At 36.1% G+C, this 14816-nt stretch overlaps 1 protein-coding gene across 5 annotated transcripts in view; it reads left to right on the forward strand.

The window, feature by feature from the left end:
• Positions 1-14816, forward strand: part of RASAL2 (RAS protein activator like 2) — a 261261-nt gene that overhangs the window by 67416 nt on the left and 179029 nt on the right. Inside the window, exon 1 of one of the 5 annotated variants that reach the window (XM_084789189.1) lies at positions 11178-11772. The exons of the other annotated variants lie outside the window; for them this stretch is intronic. Coding sequence (XP_084645315.1) covers positions 11193-11772 — 580 coding nt within the window. The 5' untranslated portion in view covers positions 11178-11192. Of the gene's footprint in view, positions 1-11177; positions 11773-14816 lie in introns of those variants that run through there. 5 annotated transcript variants of the gene reach the window in all.

Raw genomic sequence — 14816 nt, forward strand, 5'->3', positions numbered from 1 at the left:
TCTAGTCATTTCAGTACAGTATGACGAAGTAGAATCAGCCACTCTTGTATTTTCAGGAGTCAGGGTTTCAGGATATATTCCATCCCCTTTCAGAGCACATCTGTGCAGCCTCTGCCTGCTGCTAGGTTAGTTTGGCTCCAAGCTTGCCTTTCAGAGTTACTTGAGAAGTTTTTGTCATGTACTTCTGCTGCCTAGAATCAAACTGTATATCTGTTTGATGTGACTTTAAATATTACAGTATTGAAGGTATTTGAATCTCTATTCATGATATTTAAGATAATGAATCATTTTATTTAGCTGTAGGTAATACACACTGTGACGATTGCATAAGAAAAGCTTTGCATACTTTGCTGGTTTCGAAAGCACTATCTTAAGATTATTTAACTACATTTCCACTTAGGCAGAGACATTTTAATACTGCTACATATAACAGATTAGATAATCTCATAGCTATAATGATGCCCCAAAGAAGCAAGAAAAGGTGTACTATAAACTTTCTTTGTATCAACTTTAAAACAGAAGTGAAAATAGTTGTAACCAATTTGGGGGGGTGTGGGCACAGTCGCTTGGGTTTGGGTTGCTGAAAATGAGCACTTTCTATAGTCTGAAGAAAGTATAAAAAGCTGTCTAGTCTGACTTTCACACGAACTCTGGTGCCCCATGTTTGGCCATGTCCCCTTGATGGGGAGGCCTGATGGCACTAGGAGGAAGGATAGCAGACTACCAAGAAGAAACTTGATACCCTAGCATCACATTCAAGGGGAGGAGGTCCCCCTCAGTCACAGTCATAGGGAAGGGGAATGGGGTGAAAGCGGGAGGGAGGGAGGAATGGGAGGATGCACGGGATGGGATAGTAATTGAGATATAATATGAATGATTTTATTTTTCAATTTAAAAAATTCTTTGTTTTAAAAAAAGCTGTCTAGTGTGCAAAATAAAAAAATGTGTACTGATAACGACAAAACACATACATGTAATAAGCTGTTGAACTAAATGAACTATATACTTTGGATATGTGAACTTTATTATATGTATGACTTATACCTCAAGAAAAGAACACAACTAAACCCTGAAAAGAATATATCTCAACCCAAAATTAGGAAGGCAAACAAGAGCAAGACAAAGTGACAGCTGTTTGTTTTGTTTTGGTAATACTACTTACTGAAGCTGCACATAGTGAAACTTTGATTTACTTAGAATTTCCAGTTTTAGAAACATCATTTAGGTAGGTGATAGAACATACTTGAAAGCTAAGCCAAAGATAAAATCAAACGCTTTTGGACAGATAATATTGCACCGAAGACATGGCATTGGTTTATAGCTAATAAAAGCTACACAGGCTTAAAACCTTGTAAGGTTAGCTCATTTCCAACTGTTGTGTCATATGTTAACTGTATGTACTGTTCATGTGAATTTTTAATATACATGTCTAACCTTTGCTTTATCTTTAGTTCAGATATTTTCAAACTTCATTATTTTCAGATGTTAAGCTCAGTATGTAACAGTTAAAAGCAAAATGTTAGCATGAGGCTGTAGCTCAGTGATAGAGTACTTTCTGGGCATATGCAGGGCCCTGGCTTCAGGACCCAACATTGTTAATAAATAAATAAGTAAATAAATAAATGAAACTTCTGGTTTGCTACCCATCCTTTTTGGTTTGGTACTAGTGTCATGTCTTAGAACTTTTGGACTTACGTTCCACAGTAAGTAACTTTATTTAAAGCAGTAAATTGGTATATTTTAGTGCCACTGTTGTATTTAGTCACTGTCAAGACTGTTGTTCATCGTCAAGCCAGTTTGTCTGTTTACTCTGGCTGTACAGCACCACTTGGCCTCTTTGGCTAAAAGCTGTAGCCATTTATCTTGGGTTCTAAGAGAGCATAGTTGGAAGTGATATATGCTACTTGTAAGCTGCCACTACAGAATTCTACAGGTGATTCTTTCCTTTCTTCTTCCTGTGTGATGGTGAGGATGCAGTGGAAGAGTAGGTGTCCGAGTATTGCATCAGACATTACATCATGGGACTGTGAGCTACGTAAGCTTCGGTTTCATGCTGTCACTGTTTGCTGTTATAGCAGGTGGTGTCACTTACCTTGCTAATATGCCAGGAATGTCTAACTGTGGAACTTGTACCAGTGTCCCTGGGTACAGGGACTTTTCTACTATATAGAAAGAGTAGAAAGTGTTAGCAGGTCATAAAATAGCTTCTTCTCCCAGCTCTACTGTACTTCTGAATAAAAGGGGGGGGGCACTATGAATGCTTCCTTTTAAATTTGCCAAGTCCGACAATTTAGGAGTAAGTTCACCTTGCCTCCTAAACTAGCTAATGATATACCATTATCACAAGATCAGTAAATATGAATTAAACCAGAAGACCTCTCCAACATACTCCTAGCTTTAACTAAATTTCAAAATACAAATTATTTATATGAGAAAACGATAAAAGAGAATAAAATTTTGTCTGTTATAAAGTGATTTCAACAGAGCAGTTAAATCTGTATGAGTGTATTTTTCTGTCCTTTAGCATTGAACTGTAAATAATTATTTAGCCGAGAATTAAGATGCTGTTGAATCTTTTTTGTTAATCAAGATGAGGTCTTACTTTAATTGCAGAATTTTATACTCTTAATAGTGTCTCTTAATCAAACTTACTTTGTGTTTTCTATTTTTGTCATCTATAAAGGCCTAGAAATCAGATGTGAAAGTTTACTATTTATGTTTTTATCCTTTAAAAGACTCAAAAAAACTCATTCATATGCAGTATGCTAATAATGATACTGAAAATCAGAGAAAATTTTTGCCTTTCTGTTCTATTCCTGATAGTCTGTGTTTACTTTCTAAATCCTAAATTCATGATTGAAGAAGGTATTTGTAAATATGTAGATTGCTGTAACAGTACAAGTAACATTTTAAAATTAAAATAAGAATATGATTTTTGATCTAAAAATAATATTTAGGCCAAAGAGTTACAGTGAAAATAATGTAGCTTATCTTCTCAGCCCTGTAATAACACATATAACATTTTCTTGGTTGCCAAATTCAGAATATCTGATTTTTAAAAAGATTTATTTATTATTATGTATACAGTGCTCTGCCTGCATGTACACCTGAAGGCCAGAAGGCATCAGATCACATTATAGATGGTTGTGAGCCACCATGTAGTTGCTGGGAATTGAACTCAGGACCTTTGGAGGAGTAGTCAGTGTCCTTAACCGCTGAGCCATCTCTCCAGCCCATTGATATATCTTTGTTGTTAGGTTTTAAACCATCCTTTTGAAATAAGAATTCAAGGGACATACTGCTCAAACAGTGAAAACAAATATTATGGTTGTAGCAAATATTGAACTGTTCTATGGAAACATGAAGTAGCAAGTAAGAAATGCTATCCTTGGTTTTTAAAAAGTATATGTTAAAGGCTAGGGCTGTAGCTCAGTTTTAGAGTGCTTGCCTTGAATGTATGATGCACTTGTTCAATCTGCAGTAATTTTAAAAAGGGTATATTTTAGCTTTTAGGACATTAATATCTCAAAAGATGTGAATTGAAAATATAAGAGATTCATATGTGCTTTTATTCATCACAATTTGCCTCAAATACCAGCATATTATGCAACAATTGTACATGTCTTAAAATAGATGAATCAAGAGCATCAATACATCCATATCACTCAAAGTTCATAGTATACATAAGGTACACGCTTCTTATGATGTATTCTATGGGTTTATACAAATATTTACTGAATTGTATCTGTGACTACAATGTCGGGGTAGAGTATTTTCATTGCCCTAAAAATCACCTGTGGTCTGCCTATTCCTTCCACACCACCACTTACAGATCCTGACAAACACTGATCTTTGTGCTGTCTCCAGAGACTTTCCTTTCTTAGAATGGCATATTGTTGAAATTATAAAACATGGAGCTTTTTCAAATGCTTAATAACATGCATTTCAACTTTTCCATGGATAGTTTATTTCTTTTCAGAACTGAATAATACTCCATTATACAGATGTATCCAGTTAACTTAGCATTCAACTAATTAAGGACATTGTGGTTGCTACTAAGTTTTAGCAATTATGAATGAAGAGGTTTTAAACATTGATGTGGAGATTTTTGTGTGGACATAAATTTTAGCTTGCCTGGATAATTACCAGCATGAGTAATTGCTAGTTTGTTCATTAAGACTTTGTTTAGGCAGAACATTCCTCACTGGCAATTAGAGAAAACCAGTGAGCACTGACTTTTCTAGGGAATAGAAGCTGAACAGCTGTAGAGAAGCCACCCTGTGGGCATTTTCTGTCCCCACGCAGACATTATGGACTGTTGTAGTGATCTGGATCTATGGCAGAGCAGTTGGTATCAGCACTGTCATAGGAGTCTGCTGAGAAACAAAGCCATATTGACGTCAGTGGAAATGCTGTTCAGCCCTAGCCTGGCCTGTGAGCAGCATGGAATGACTACAGCAGAGAGCAGCCATGATGGATTCTAACCTGGATAGGAAGACTTGCTCTAGAAAGTCATGCTTCAGCTGCCATTGGAAGCTGCATTATAAAGAACCGGGGATCCTGTGCTATCTAGGTGCAGGGTGCACAGTATGAGCAAGGTGCCTGTCCTCCAAAGGAGAGTGCTAAGTAGAAAAGACCAACTGGTTTATCTTTAAGAAGGAGCTTGAAGCTGTGGAATAAAAAGAGACCCGGTGTACATTAAAGAATTTTATCTCATCAGGATAGTGGGAGTCTGCATCGCGGTGAAAAACGGTTTTAAACAAGTTAGAGTAAATTGAATTTTTAATGATTTTAGAAGTAATTTTCTGTCTGTCTATCCATCTGCTCACCAATCCATCTGTACATCCATTTATTTTTTTGTATTGCCTAGGTTGATCTCCAACTCAGGAGCTCAAATAGCCCTCCTGTATCAACTTCCTAAGTAGGCAGGATTGTAGGTGTGCTTGCACACATGTATACGCCTATACCATCACTGGGAGAGAGTCTCTCTAGTTCAAGAAAATTCTTTACTTGTGGCTAATTTAGACATCAGCTGTAGTCCAGGTAAGAGATTATTTTGCATCAATATATGCAAATGGTGAGATAGATTAAGTAAAACCTGAGTGGGGAAGTCAGTAAGACTCATGTAGTAGATATTGAAAGGTGAGAGAAGAAAATCACTAACAGCTGTGGGTATACAACTGGCTGGAAGTAGTATGAATATAAACTGCATTTTAAAAGAAAGAATACAGGATTAGATTTTATACATTTGAATCAAATGTCAGAAAATATTAATTTGAATAAATTTGACCCGAGCTTTAAACTGGCAGTATAAAGATCCAGTAATGGTAAATGACAATGTTCAAGACATGAATATAGACAGACAGTGCCAAGGGTCCAGCTTGAAAATCTCTCATCATTTAGAAATTGGGCGAAAGAGAATTTGAGATTGGAGGCTATCTATGGCAGCAGTAGAAGTGTTTTGGGGAGGGGGTGTTTAGTGAAAGAAGAAGGTCTGGGGATTAAGAGTTATCCAGGTTTGTTTTTATTTAAAATGTTATACATATATGTTATTTTTAGAAAGTCAACGATTCTAATTCTTATCTGTTTAAAAACAAAACAGAACAGTGTTTGGCCCTTCTAGATACTTTTGTTTCTTAAGGAAGAGGCAGATGTGTACGTGTAAGGTGTGTCTCTTAGTTCTGATTCTTAGAAAGGAGATAGTTTTTGCCACAGGAAGTGCTCCATCGGGAAGCAGATGTGCCCCAGTGATAGGGGATGGGAGGGGATGTTTTGTTGTTAATCACGTCGCTTCCTATAAACAAGGACTTTGTATTTTTGAAAAATGTCTTTAAGCTAGTAGAAAATAAATTCTATTTTAAAGATTTTTGTGTGAATTAACATAAGAAGTATACTTTCTTATGTTGTAGTAACAGAATTATATTATTAATTTAGCAGTTTATATGCTTTAACACAGCAGAGCTTGTCCCTAAGTAGAATAGAATTTCTATCACAAAAGTACGTTATCAGATAGGAAGTAGTAGCAGACTGTTTGTAAACCGAACAGCTTACATTCTGCTTTTTCATCTCTGTTTCCTTTAGTTGAAATAAATCTATAAAGATATCATGAGATGCTCATATTCTATTTTAAACTACAAAATTTGTAGAACTTAAATTAAATAATGCCAGATTAGCTAAGACTTAAACTTCATAGGTATGTTGTTTAAGTCAGAATTTCTCAAATGTACCTGTAGATCAGTTGAAAGAAAAAAGCTAATTATGCATGGTCTAGACTCCTAAAATGAAAATTAGGATATGTTTTGTCTTTTTGTTGTTAATTAACTACCAACAGCTTTTCCCTTTCTGGCTTTGTTGGATTGTTGAAAAACTTGCTAAAGATTGACCTGTGATGATTGACTTTGTACACGTCTCCATCTGCTTAATTTTGATTCTTTAGGTTAAACTTTTTACTTTTTCTATGAATAGAGTTTTTTGAGACAGGGTTTTTCTGTATAGACCTGGCTGTCATGGAAATCACTCTGTAGACCAGGTAGGCCTTGAATTTAGAGATCCACCTGCTTCTGCCTCCCTGGTGCTGGGATTAAAGGCATAGGCCGCCACTGCCAGACTTTCTGTAAATAGATTTCAAGTATGTGTTTATTAAGGTGTTATGCTTTCTAGAGAGTTGGCTGGGCAGGCTGCCCTTGAGCTAGGCTAGCTACAGTGCAGAGGGTCTGCTAAATGAGCGCAGCTAGGCGCAGCCATTGCCCAGTGGCTCCTCTGAATTTACGATGAGGATACCGACCAATGACTGATGGCACCTAGTGTCACCGAAGGCCTACATCACCATTGCCTTCGGCAGCCTTATAGGCGTGATAGGCTCCAATTACAGTGTCATACACAACCCTGCAGGTTCTCACCTGGAAGCAGTGGCCAGTCTTGGCCGGTCCACATTCACTGCTGCCGCCATCTGTTTGGCGCTGGAGGCCTGGTCTTGGGAGCACGCACTCACAGCTACGGGACTGCAGCCCTGAGCTGCATGTGCGTGGGCACAGCGGCCACTCTCTTCAAGATTGGCAAGCTGGAAGGCTGGGAGTTATTTGCTACTGGAAAGGTGTGAGAGGAATTCCTGTTGCAAATAAATGCTGTCTATCCCTCTGCCTCTCCTCTCTCCCTCCCCCCTCCCCGCCGTGTGTGTGTGTGTGTGTGTGTGTGTGTGTGTGTGTGTGTGTGTGTGTTGGCATGCTAGTAACTATCATTAACAAAAGTGGACCATGCTCTACTTAAATGTTTTCATGTGGATGGGCTTATCTATTCACCAAGTGTATGACTGGGCCCTTAGAGGCCAGTTGGATCCCCTGGAACTGAAGTTAGAAACAGTTGTGAGCCACCATGTGGGTGCTGGGAACTGAACATCCGTTGGAAGAGCAGCCAGTGCTCTTAATCATTGAGCCATCCTCTAGCACTAAAATGAAAAGTTTTCAACATGGATAATAACTTTATTAACTGATCCATAGTGTGTATTAAGTTTTGTCTATTTCCCCAATAATGTTGTCATAGCTTCTTTCTTTAACATCCAGGATGAAATACAGACCATACATTGCTTATAATCATCTATTTTCAGTCTGCTTGAGTGAGAAGCCAGTTTCATAGTTTTTGTAATCTTTAGTTTGAGATTTTGAAGCAGGAGTTATTTTTGTAAAAATATATTTATTATCCCCCCCCCTTTTTTTTTAAAGGAAAGCTATAAGGAGTCAAACTCAGGACAAGCATTCTATTACAGAGTATACTTCTAGCCCTCCCCTTAGAATGTTTTTCAGTTTGGTGTTGTCAGTGTGTTTTGCTTTATATTTTGTATGGTTAGCATAAGGCCGGATTATATGCTTCACCATTAGTTATCTCAGGAAACACATACTATCAGTTTGTTCATTGGTAAAATTCAGTTCTTTGTTCATTCATTCTCCTATCTTCTTCAGTGTAATGCTTCAGTTTCCCTGAATTGTTGGATATACAGAAAGTGGTTTGGAATTGCTAAGCTCTGATACTGGTTAAGCAAGCTCGCTAACTTGAGTTCAGTGTTGCTTTTTAAAATATATGTATTCAAGTCTTATGGGAATAATATGAGTCCTGATGAATACAGACAGCAACATACTTAAGTCCATATCTAGGCTTATGTAGAAAGTTTCATTGCCCCAGAAGCCCGTTTGTTCCCCTTTCTGGCTAACACCGCCTCCTTCACTGGAGCTGCTTCTCCTCCTCTCTTCCCACCTTGACTTCCTTCTGCCTTCTTCCCTCTCTATTTCTTTCTTTCTACACTTTCTAAAAAATCAGGTTCATAAGTACATCTAAATTAATTTTTTTGTAGTATGTACTTTCTCTGTGTTGCATTTCTTTTGTTGGAACAGTATTTGTAAGATTTATCTGTGTAGCCAGGCATGGTGGAGCACACCTGTAGTCCCAGCACTCTGGGAGGCAGAGGCCGGTGGATCTCTGTGGGTTCAAGGCCAGCCTGGTCTACAAAGCAAGTCCAGGATAGCTAAGGCTACACAGTGAAACCCTGTCTTTTAAAAAAAAAAATACAAAAAAAAAAAATACAAAAAGGATTCATCCACATTTTATGAATTTGTCAGTTTTTTTTCAAGTTGCACACTATTTCATTGTATGAAAATACCAGAGTTTATCCATTTTACTGATGTACATATTTGTATTCTTTCCATTTAAAGCTATTATTAATAAATCTGCCATGATTATGAACATTCAGGGATAAGCACATGTATTTAAGGGTTCTCATAAAAAATACCTGTAGCAGAATTGCTTACTCCTAGTGGACATGCAGGTAGAGCCCAGTTGTGTTGTGCTTCAGTTCCAGTTCTGACTGTTCTGCTTGCTGAACGTAATCACTGTCATCCAGAGTGGATAGTATCTTATGGCTTTGATTTGCATTTCTTTAACTACTAATTAGGTTAAGTAATTTTTCGTATGTTTAATGGGCATTATTTAATTTAAAAATTGAAATATAAGTTCACTGTTTAGCTCAAGGTATTCTGGAACTCACAGCTTTCTCATCTGGTTTCCCACGTGCTGGAATTTAAGGAATGTGCCATCCTGCCTAGCTAAGTTTTCTTTGTGAAGGGTTTTTAATTTACTTTAAAAGGTTAGTTTTGGGGCTGGAGAGATGGCTCAGCGGTTAAGAGCATTGACTGCTCTTCCAGAGGTTCTGAGTTCAATTCCCAGCAACCACATGGTGGTTCACAACCATCTATAATGTGACCTAATGTGCACTGTATACATAATAAATAAACAAATCTTTAAAAAAAAAAAAGGTTAGTTTTTCTTTTTACTACATTTGTGGAAGAGTGAAACAGTTTGGGATGTTTATATTGAGAATGTTTTCTGCCATTTTAGTCTTGCTTATCAATTTTATGAATGGTGCCTCCTATTACAAGACTTTTTAAATGGATGAACTCATAATTATTAAGGATTTTCTGTTCCTGTTTCTTACTCTTGCTTTCTGTATCTTTTTTTCTCCCGAGACAGGGTTTCTCTGTGTAGCCTTGGTTGTCCTTGATTCCCATTGTAGACCAGGCTGCCCTCAAACTCAGCCTCCAGAAAGTGCTGGGATTAAAGGCATGCGCCACCACACCCAGCTACATTTTTAATTTTTAAATACAGGTACATTTATATGATTCAGAGACTCTCTAAGTTGGTATATTGTGTATGTAAGAAACCAAAGCATCTCAACATTTATTACACGACTGAGTAAATTTGGGGACTTCGTAAAGAAAAGAAAAGAAGTTTATGTCTTTGTGAAAATAGAAGTCATAGACCATTTACTATGCTGAAATGAAGAAATATGTAACATTTCTTCATACTTCCCAGCATAATAGGAGAAAGCCTTAGTATGATAACTGCTTTTTCATTGTATACATTTTATAAATAAATGGGTAGTTTTAAAATTGGCCAGATGAAACCATTTTTCATGCAGTTTACAAAGTGACTTGATTACTTTGCTTTATCTCTTTTATTGGTGGTCTGAAGTCTGTCAGCCTTTCCATTTGAAACCCTTATTTTCAGGGATTTATGGGCAGACTGTTGAAAAAAATACAACTAGCCAAAATTTTGGCAGTCATGATCTTGGTTCAGTGTAAGATACTAGCTTTAGCAAAATGTTAAGTAGTCAGCTCTTTTTACAAAGTTATAAGAAGCAGAAAGAGGAAGAAAGGAATAACCTTGGTTAAGTGATAGTGTTTTTCCAGCTAACTCACTCCAATTAGATTTGCAGAGCAAACGTTTCCCTTCTTCAGATTATTTAGTATTTCTGTTCCTCCTATGTTTCCAGTTGCCACAGAACTTGCTACAAGAGTTTCTTTTTAAGGAACTAGGGCTGTATCAGTGATAGGGGACTTGCCTAGCACATGAAAGGCATTGGGTTCAATTTTCTGTTTTCTTCACAGTGCTTTATAGCAAATGCTACCTGTTTCGCCCCTCCTCCCTTTTATGCCTTTTTAATGCCCTTTAATATATTTACATTTAAAATGGCCTGAAATTCTGACATACACATATAAACCCACACTTGAAGAAAATATCTGTGGTCTGACCTGTTAGGTAGAAGATCGTATGTATTAATGCTGCAAGAGACTGTAGCTGGAATAGCCTCTGTTTGCTGTCAGTCAAATTTCTGAAATGCAGCTTTTAAAGTTGTTCTAAGGAGCAGCAATGCTAAACACTGACTTTTAGCAATTTTTCCTCTGTCTTTCTTGATCCTGTGTCAACTTCAGTATTCATTCCACAATCTACTTCTAATCCATTGTCATTTGCCTAGTGCATTAATTGCTATTGGTCCATAAAGGTACTTGTGGTTTTGTGGGATTTTTTTTCTTTCTGTTTTTTGTTTTTCACTTCTTAATTTAAAAAATCATTTTCTGAAACAGGACAGACCTACTGTAAAAAGAGCATAGATTATTTGGAAAACTTATTCTTTCTACTCTGATGAAAATTGTTTTGGACAGAGATTTTTAGGTGCTGCTGGAGCTTTGGAGATCTGGGAAAATGGGGTAATAACATGACACCAGCTCTTAAGCAGCAACATCTGCTGTGGTTCAAAGCCACACAAAAGCTGCTTAAACAGCCAAATGTTTTGGACTGCATGGACAAGTGTGGTTCAATGGTAAACTCTACAGAGTAGAAGAAACTTAGTTCAGAAAGGTTGAAAAATGGAGTCTTGGAAGATAAACATCTTCAAGAAACAAACCTCACCCTGTCCTCCAAGCTATCGGAGATCTTTGTCAGAACCTGCTTATGCAAATTCAGAGATAGGAACAACTTTAAAGATTTATCCATGGTGTAGTTCCGTCAAAAGCAAGAAGAAGAAAAATGAATATTTTGTTTCTAATCTGGAAAAGCCACTGGAAGCTTATCGGTGGCAGAAACAGCCTGGCTTTAGGAAGAAGGGGAGCAAAATGGAAAGACTGCAAAATAACAGTGGAGACCTGGATGAACCCCAGCCAAAGGTCCTGCCAGAGACGGATGGTAGCAGTGCCTGTTCCTCTGCTAATACGAGCCTTGGGACATCAGCAGAGACCCAGTCACTTCGGGTTCCATTCCTCAGGTCTGTTTCAGAGCCAGAACCCCGTTGTAGTATCAGGTTTATGAGACCATGGCCGAATTCACTGGGGTCAGTGGAGCCTGAGCAGCAGGGATATTTCATCCGTGGCATTTTTTCGACTCTTTCCAATGGCTTCTCCAGGATTCTGAGTCTGAAAGGAGAATCAACCAATGGGCCAGTAGAAGAAGGTATATTACGGTGAATAAGGGTAGTGGGAAGGACAGCACGAACTTGATTACTGTTGAAATTTTGATTTTTAGAAGAAGCTAAACCATTTTAATTTATTTTTATTTTATAAAAGAAATGTATTTAAATTACATATCTGATAACCATTAATCACAACTTCTAAGACTACCTTTCACTGAATGATAATAAATAGAGTAGAAATGGATGGGTTTGGTTAGGAAATTTTTTATGATACCAGTTTAAAAAAACTATTTTGGGATCTATATAAGAAATATTCTAACTATTATTTCCATTGACTACTTTTCCCTGTAAAATACAGCTTAGAATCAAATAATTATTTCAGAACAGCTGAGAATTAAAAACATATTTCTATTATTGTTTCCTAAATTTATTTTTATTAATAAATATTATTAAAGAGATCTATATGGATAAAGTTTTAACCTGAGAGCTCTTAGTCCATTGGAAGTTTGATTTAAAAAGGAAGACGTAAATCGTTAATATCTTTGTTCAGATAAGATACAAATGTATTTATCATGATCTGATGAATCCTTTTTTTAGATATCAGTTCACCATTTTTTAAAAAAAATCTCATTTTTTTTTTAGGAATTCTCCAAACTGAAAACTATATCCTATATTGATTATGGTATTATTGAGCGTGTGTGCGCGCACACACACAAACCCAAACAAACAAAAAACCCAACTCAATTATTTTGCCTGATTGCCTTGGGAAAGATTGACTATATTTTATCATCCAAGTAAATTGTAGCTGCAGGGCTCCCACCACCACTCTTTTTCTTTTTTCTTTTTTTTGGTGGGGGAGGGGGATGTTAAGACTGTCAGTCTTAGAACCTTGATTATATTTTTGTTCAGTTAAAATCTCTTTTCTGATAAGCTCTTACCATTAAGACAGTTTTAGCTGATTATTCATTAGTTGATTGATCATTTCAACAAATGTTTAAACTCTTAACATTCTGAGTACTGTTGAAGAATTTTGTTACTCACACTTGATTTAATTCCTTTAAAAATAAAATTGAAGAATGCAAAGAGATTATATATCTGTGAAAGCTTACTCTTATAAGTACTCTACGACTTGTCTTCCTTAACTATTCCCTTGCTTAGCCAGTTTTGATGAGCTATCAAGTATCTATCTTTTTCTTCCTACCATTGGCAAATAGATAACTACTAAGAGGGAGAACGTTCTTGACACTTTTGTAAACATTCCACTACAATTTTGAAGGATTAGGCTATTTGATTACTTTAAGTCCTAGTATGTCAGCTGACCACAGATGACCCAAATACTGGAATGTTTTCTTTAATATAATATTTTTATTGATTCTTTGAAAAATTTATTCATGAATACAATGTATTTTAATCATATACACCACATACCTTCCTCAAATTCTCTCAATATCTGCCCTCCCCATCACCTTCTCCCACAAATACTGGAATGTTAAAGGAGAGGAATTTAAAATAAATTTAGAGAATGGGTACTTCTTACTAGCTAATGTGCGCATTTGATTGAAGAGGTATAACTAAGATACATTTATACACACACTAGATATTTTATGCCACATAATGCCATTCAAGAGGATAAACATATATTATCTTATTCAATTAAGTTATTTTTGTGCATGTCTTAAAAACAGATTAAATTTCCCAGACTATCTTAGATATTAGATTATCCCAGAAATCATCAAGTTGGACTTTGAGGTGGCTCAGTGAGCACAGGCTCTTGACACCATGCCTGAAGACCAGAATTTGATCTCTTGGACCCACATTGTAGGAGAAGTTTTTCCATGTTGGCTATTATGAATATCGCTACTAGGAACATAGTTAAGCAAATGTCCTTGTTGTATGGTGAAGCGTTTTTTGGATATATGCCCAAAGTGGAATAGCTGGGTCTTGAGGTATCACTATTCCCAATTTTCTGAGAAATCGCCAGATTGATTTCCAAAGTGGTTGTACAAGTTTGCATTCCCACCAGCAATGGAGGAGTGTTCCTCTTTCTCCACATCCTTGCCAGCATGTGCTGTCACTTGAGTTTTTGATCTTAGCCATTCTGACAGGTGTAAGATGGAATCTCAGAGTTCTTTTGATTTGCATTTCTCTGATACCTAATGACACTGAGCATTTCTTTAATGCAAGATTCCTGTTGAGAATTCTGTTTAGCTATGTACTACATTTGGTTTTGTTGGTGTTTAACTTCTTGAATTCTGTATATATTTTGGATATTAGTCCTCTGTCTGATGTAGGATTGGTGAAGATATTTTCCCAATCTGTAGGTATGTTAATTTTTAATTTTTAAAAGCTCATAGGAGTATTAGTTAAATGAGTATAGAATATTAGTATAAAATTGAATAATTTTTTTACTAATTTTCTAGAATATTTCATTTATATTTTATTAGTAAAGTAGGAAATTTTACATTAAGTGACTTAGTTTTTTCCCCCTTTTTTGTTATCACTAGTATTATTATTTAAAACAGAGTCTTACTATGTAGACCAGGCTGGCCTTGAACTCACAGAGATATAAACATGCTGCTGCTCCTGAGTCTAGGATCAAATGCCATGCACTAACACATCCAGTCTTTGTCTTTTTTTAAAAATTAGAATCCTTAGAGATTTTATCATGTAGAGTTTGGAATATTTATTTTCATTGATATTACTGATTGCTTAAATCATTTATATTTATCTCAGATACCCTTGTTTTTAACTAAAGTTTGAGCAGGTGACTTTTGTTTCAGTGGTTTTTTTCTCTCCCTTTTTTTTTTCTTTAGATGATTTGAAAACTTCACCTATTATTTATCTCTTCTGCTTCTTATTTCATTTTGGTGCTGTATTTTTTTTTTATAAATTTTTGCCTGGATTTTCATTCTTTATATGTTATATAAAAATATGTTCATATGTTATATGTATAGAAAGTAACTTGTTTTTAAAAACCTTTCTTCAGATTTAAGTATAAAGTAGCTGGTTCCTAACTATCAGATATAATTAATATAAAGTTACTTGAATATTTTTGTTTACTAAATTAGATTTATTTAATGCTCAT

This window comes from Acomys minous, assembly GCF_964271855.1.
Source record: "Acomys minous genome assembly, chromosome: 1".
NCBI lineage: Eukaryota > Metazoa > Chordata > Mammalia > Rodentia > Muridae > Acomys > Acomys minous.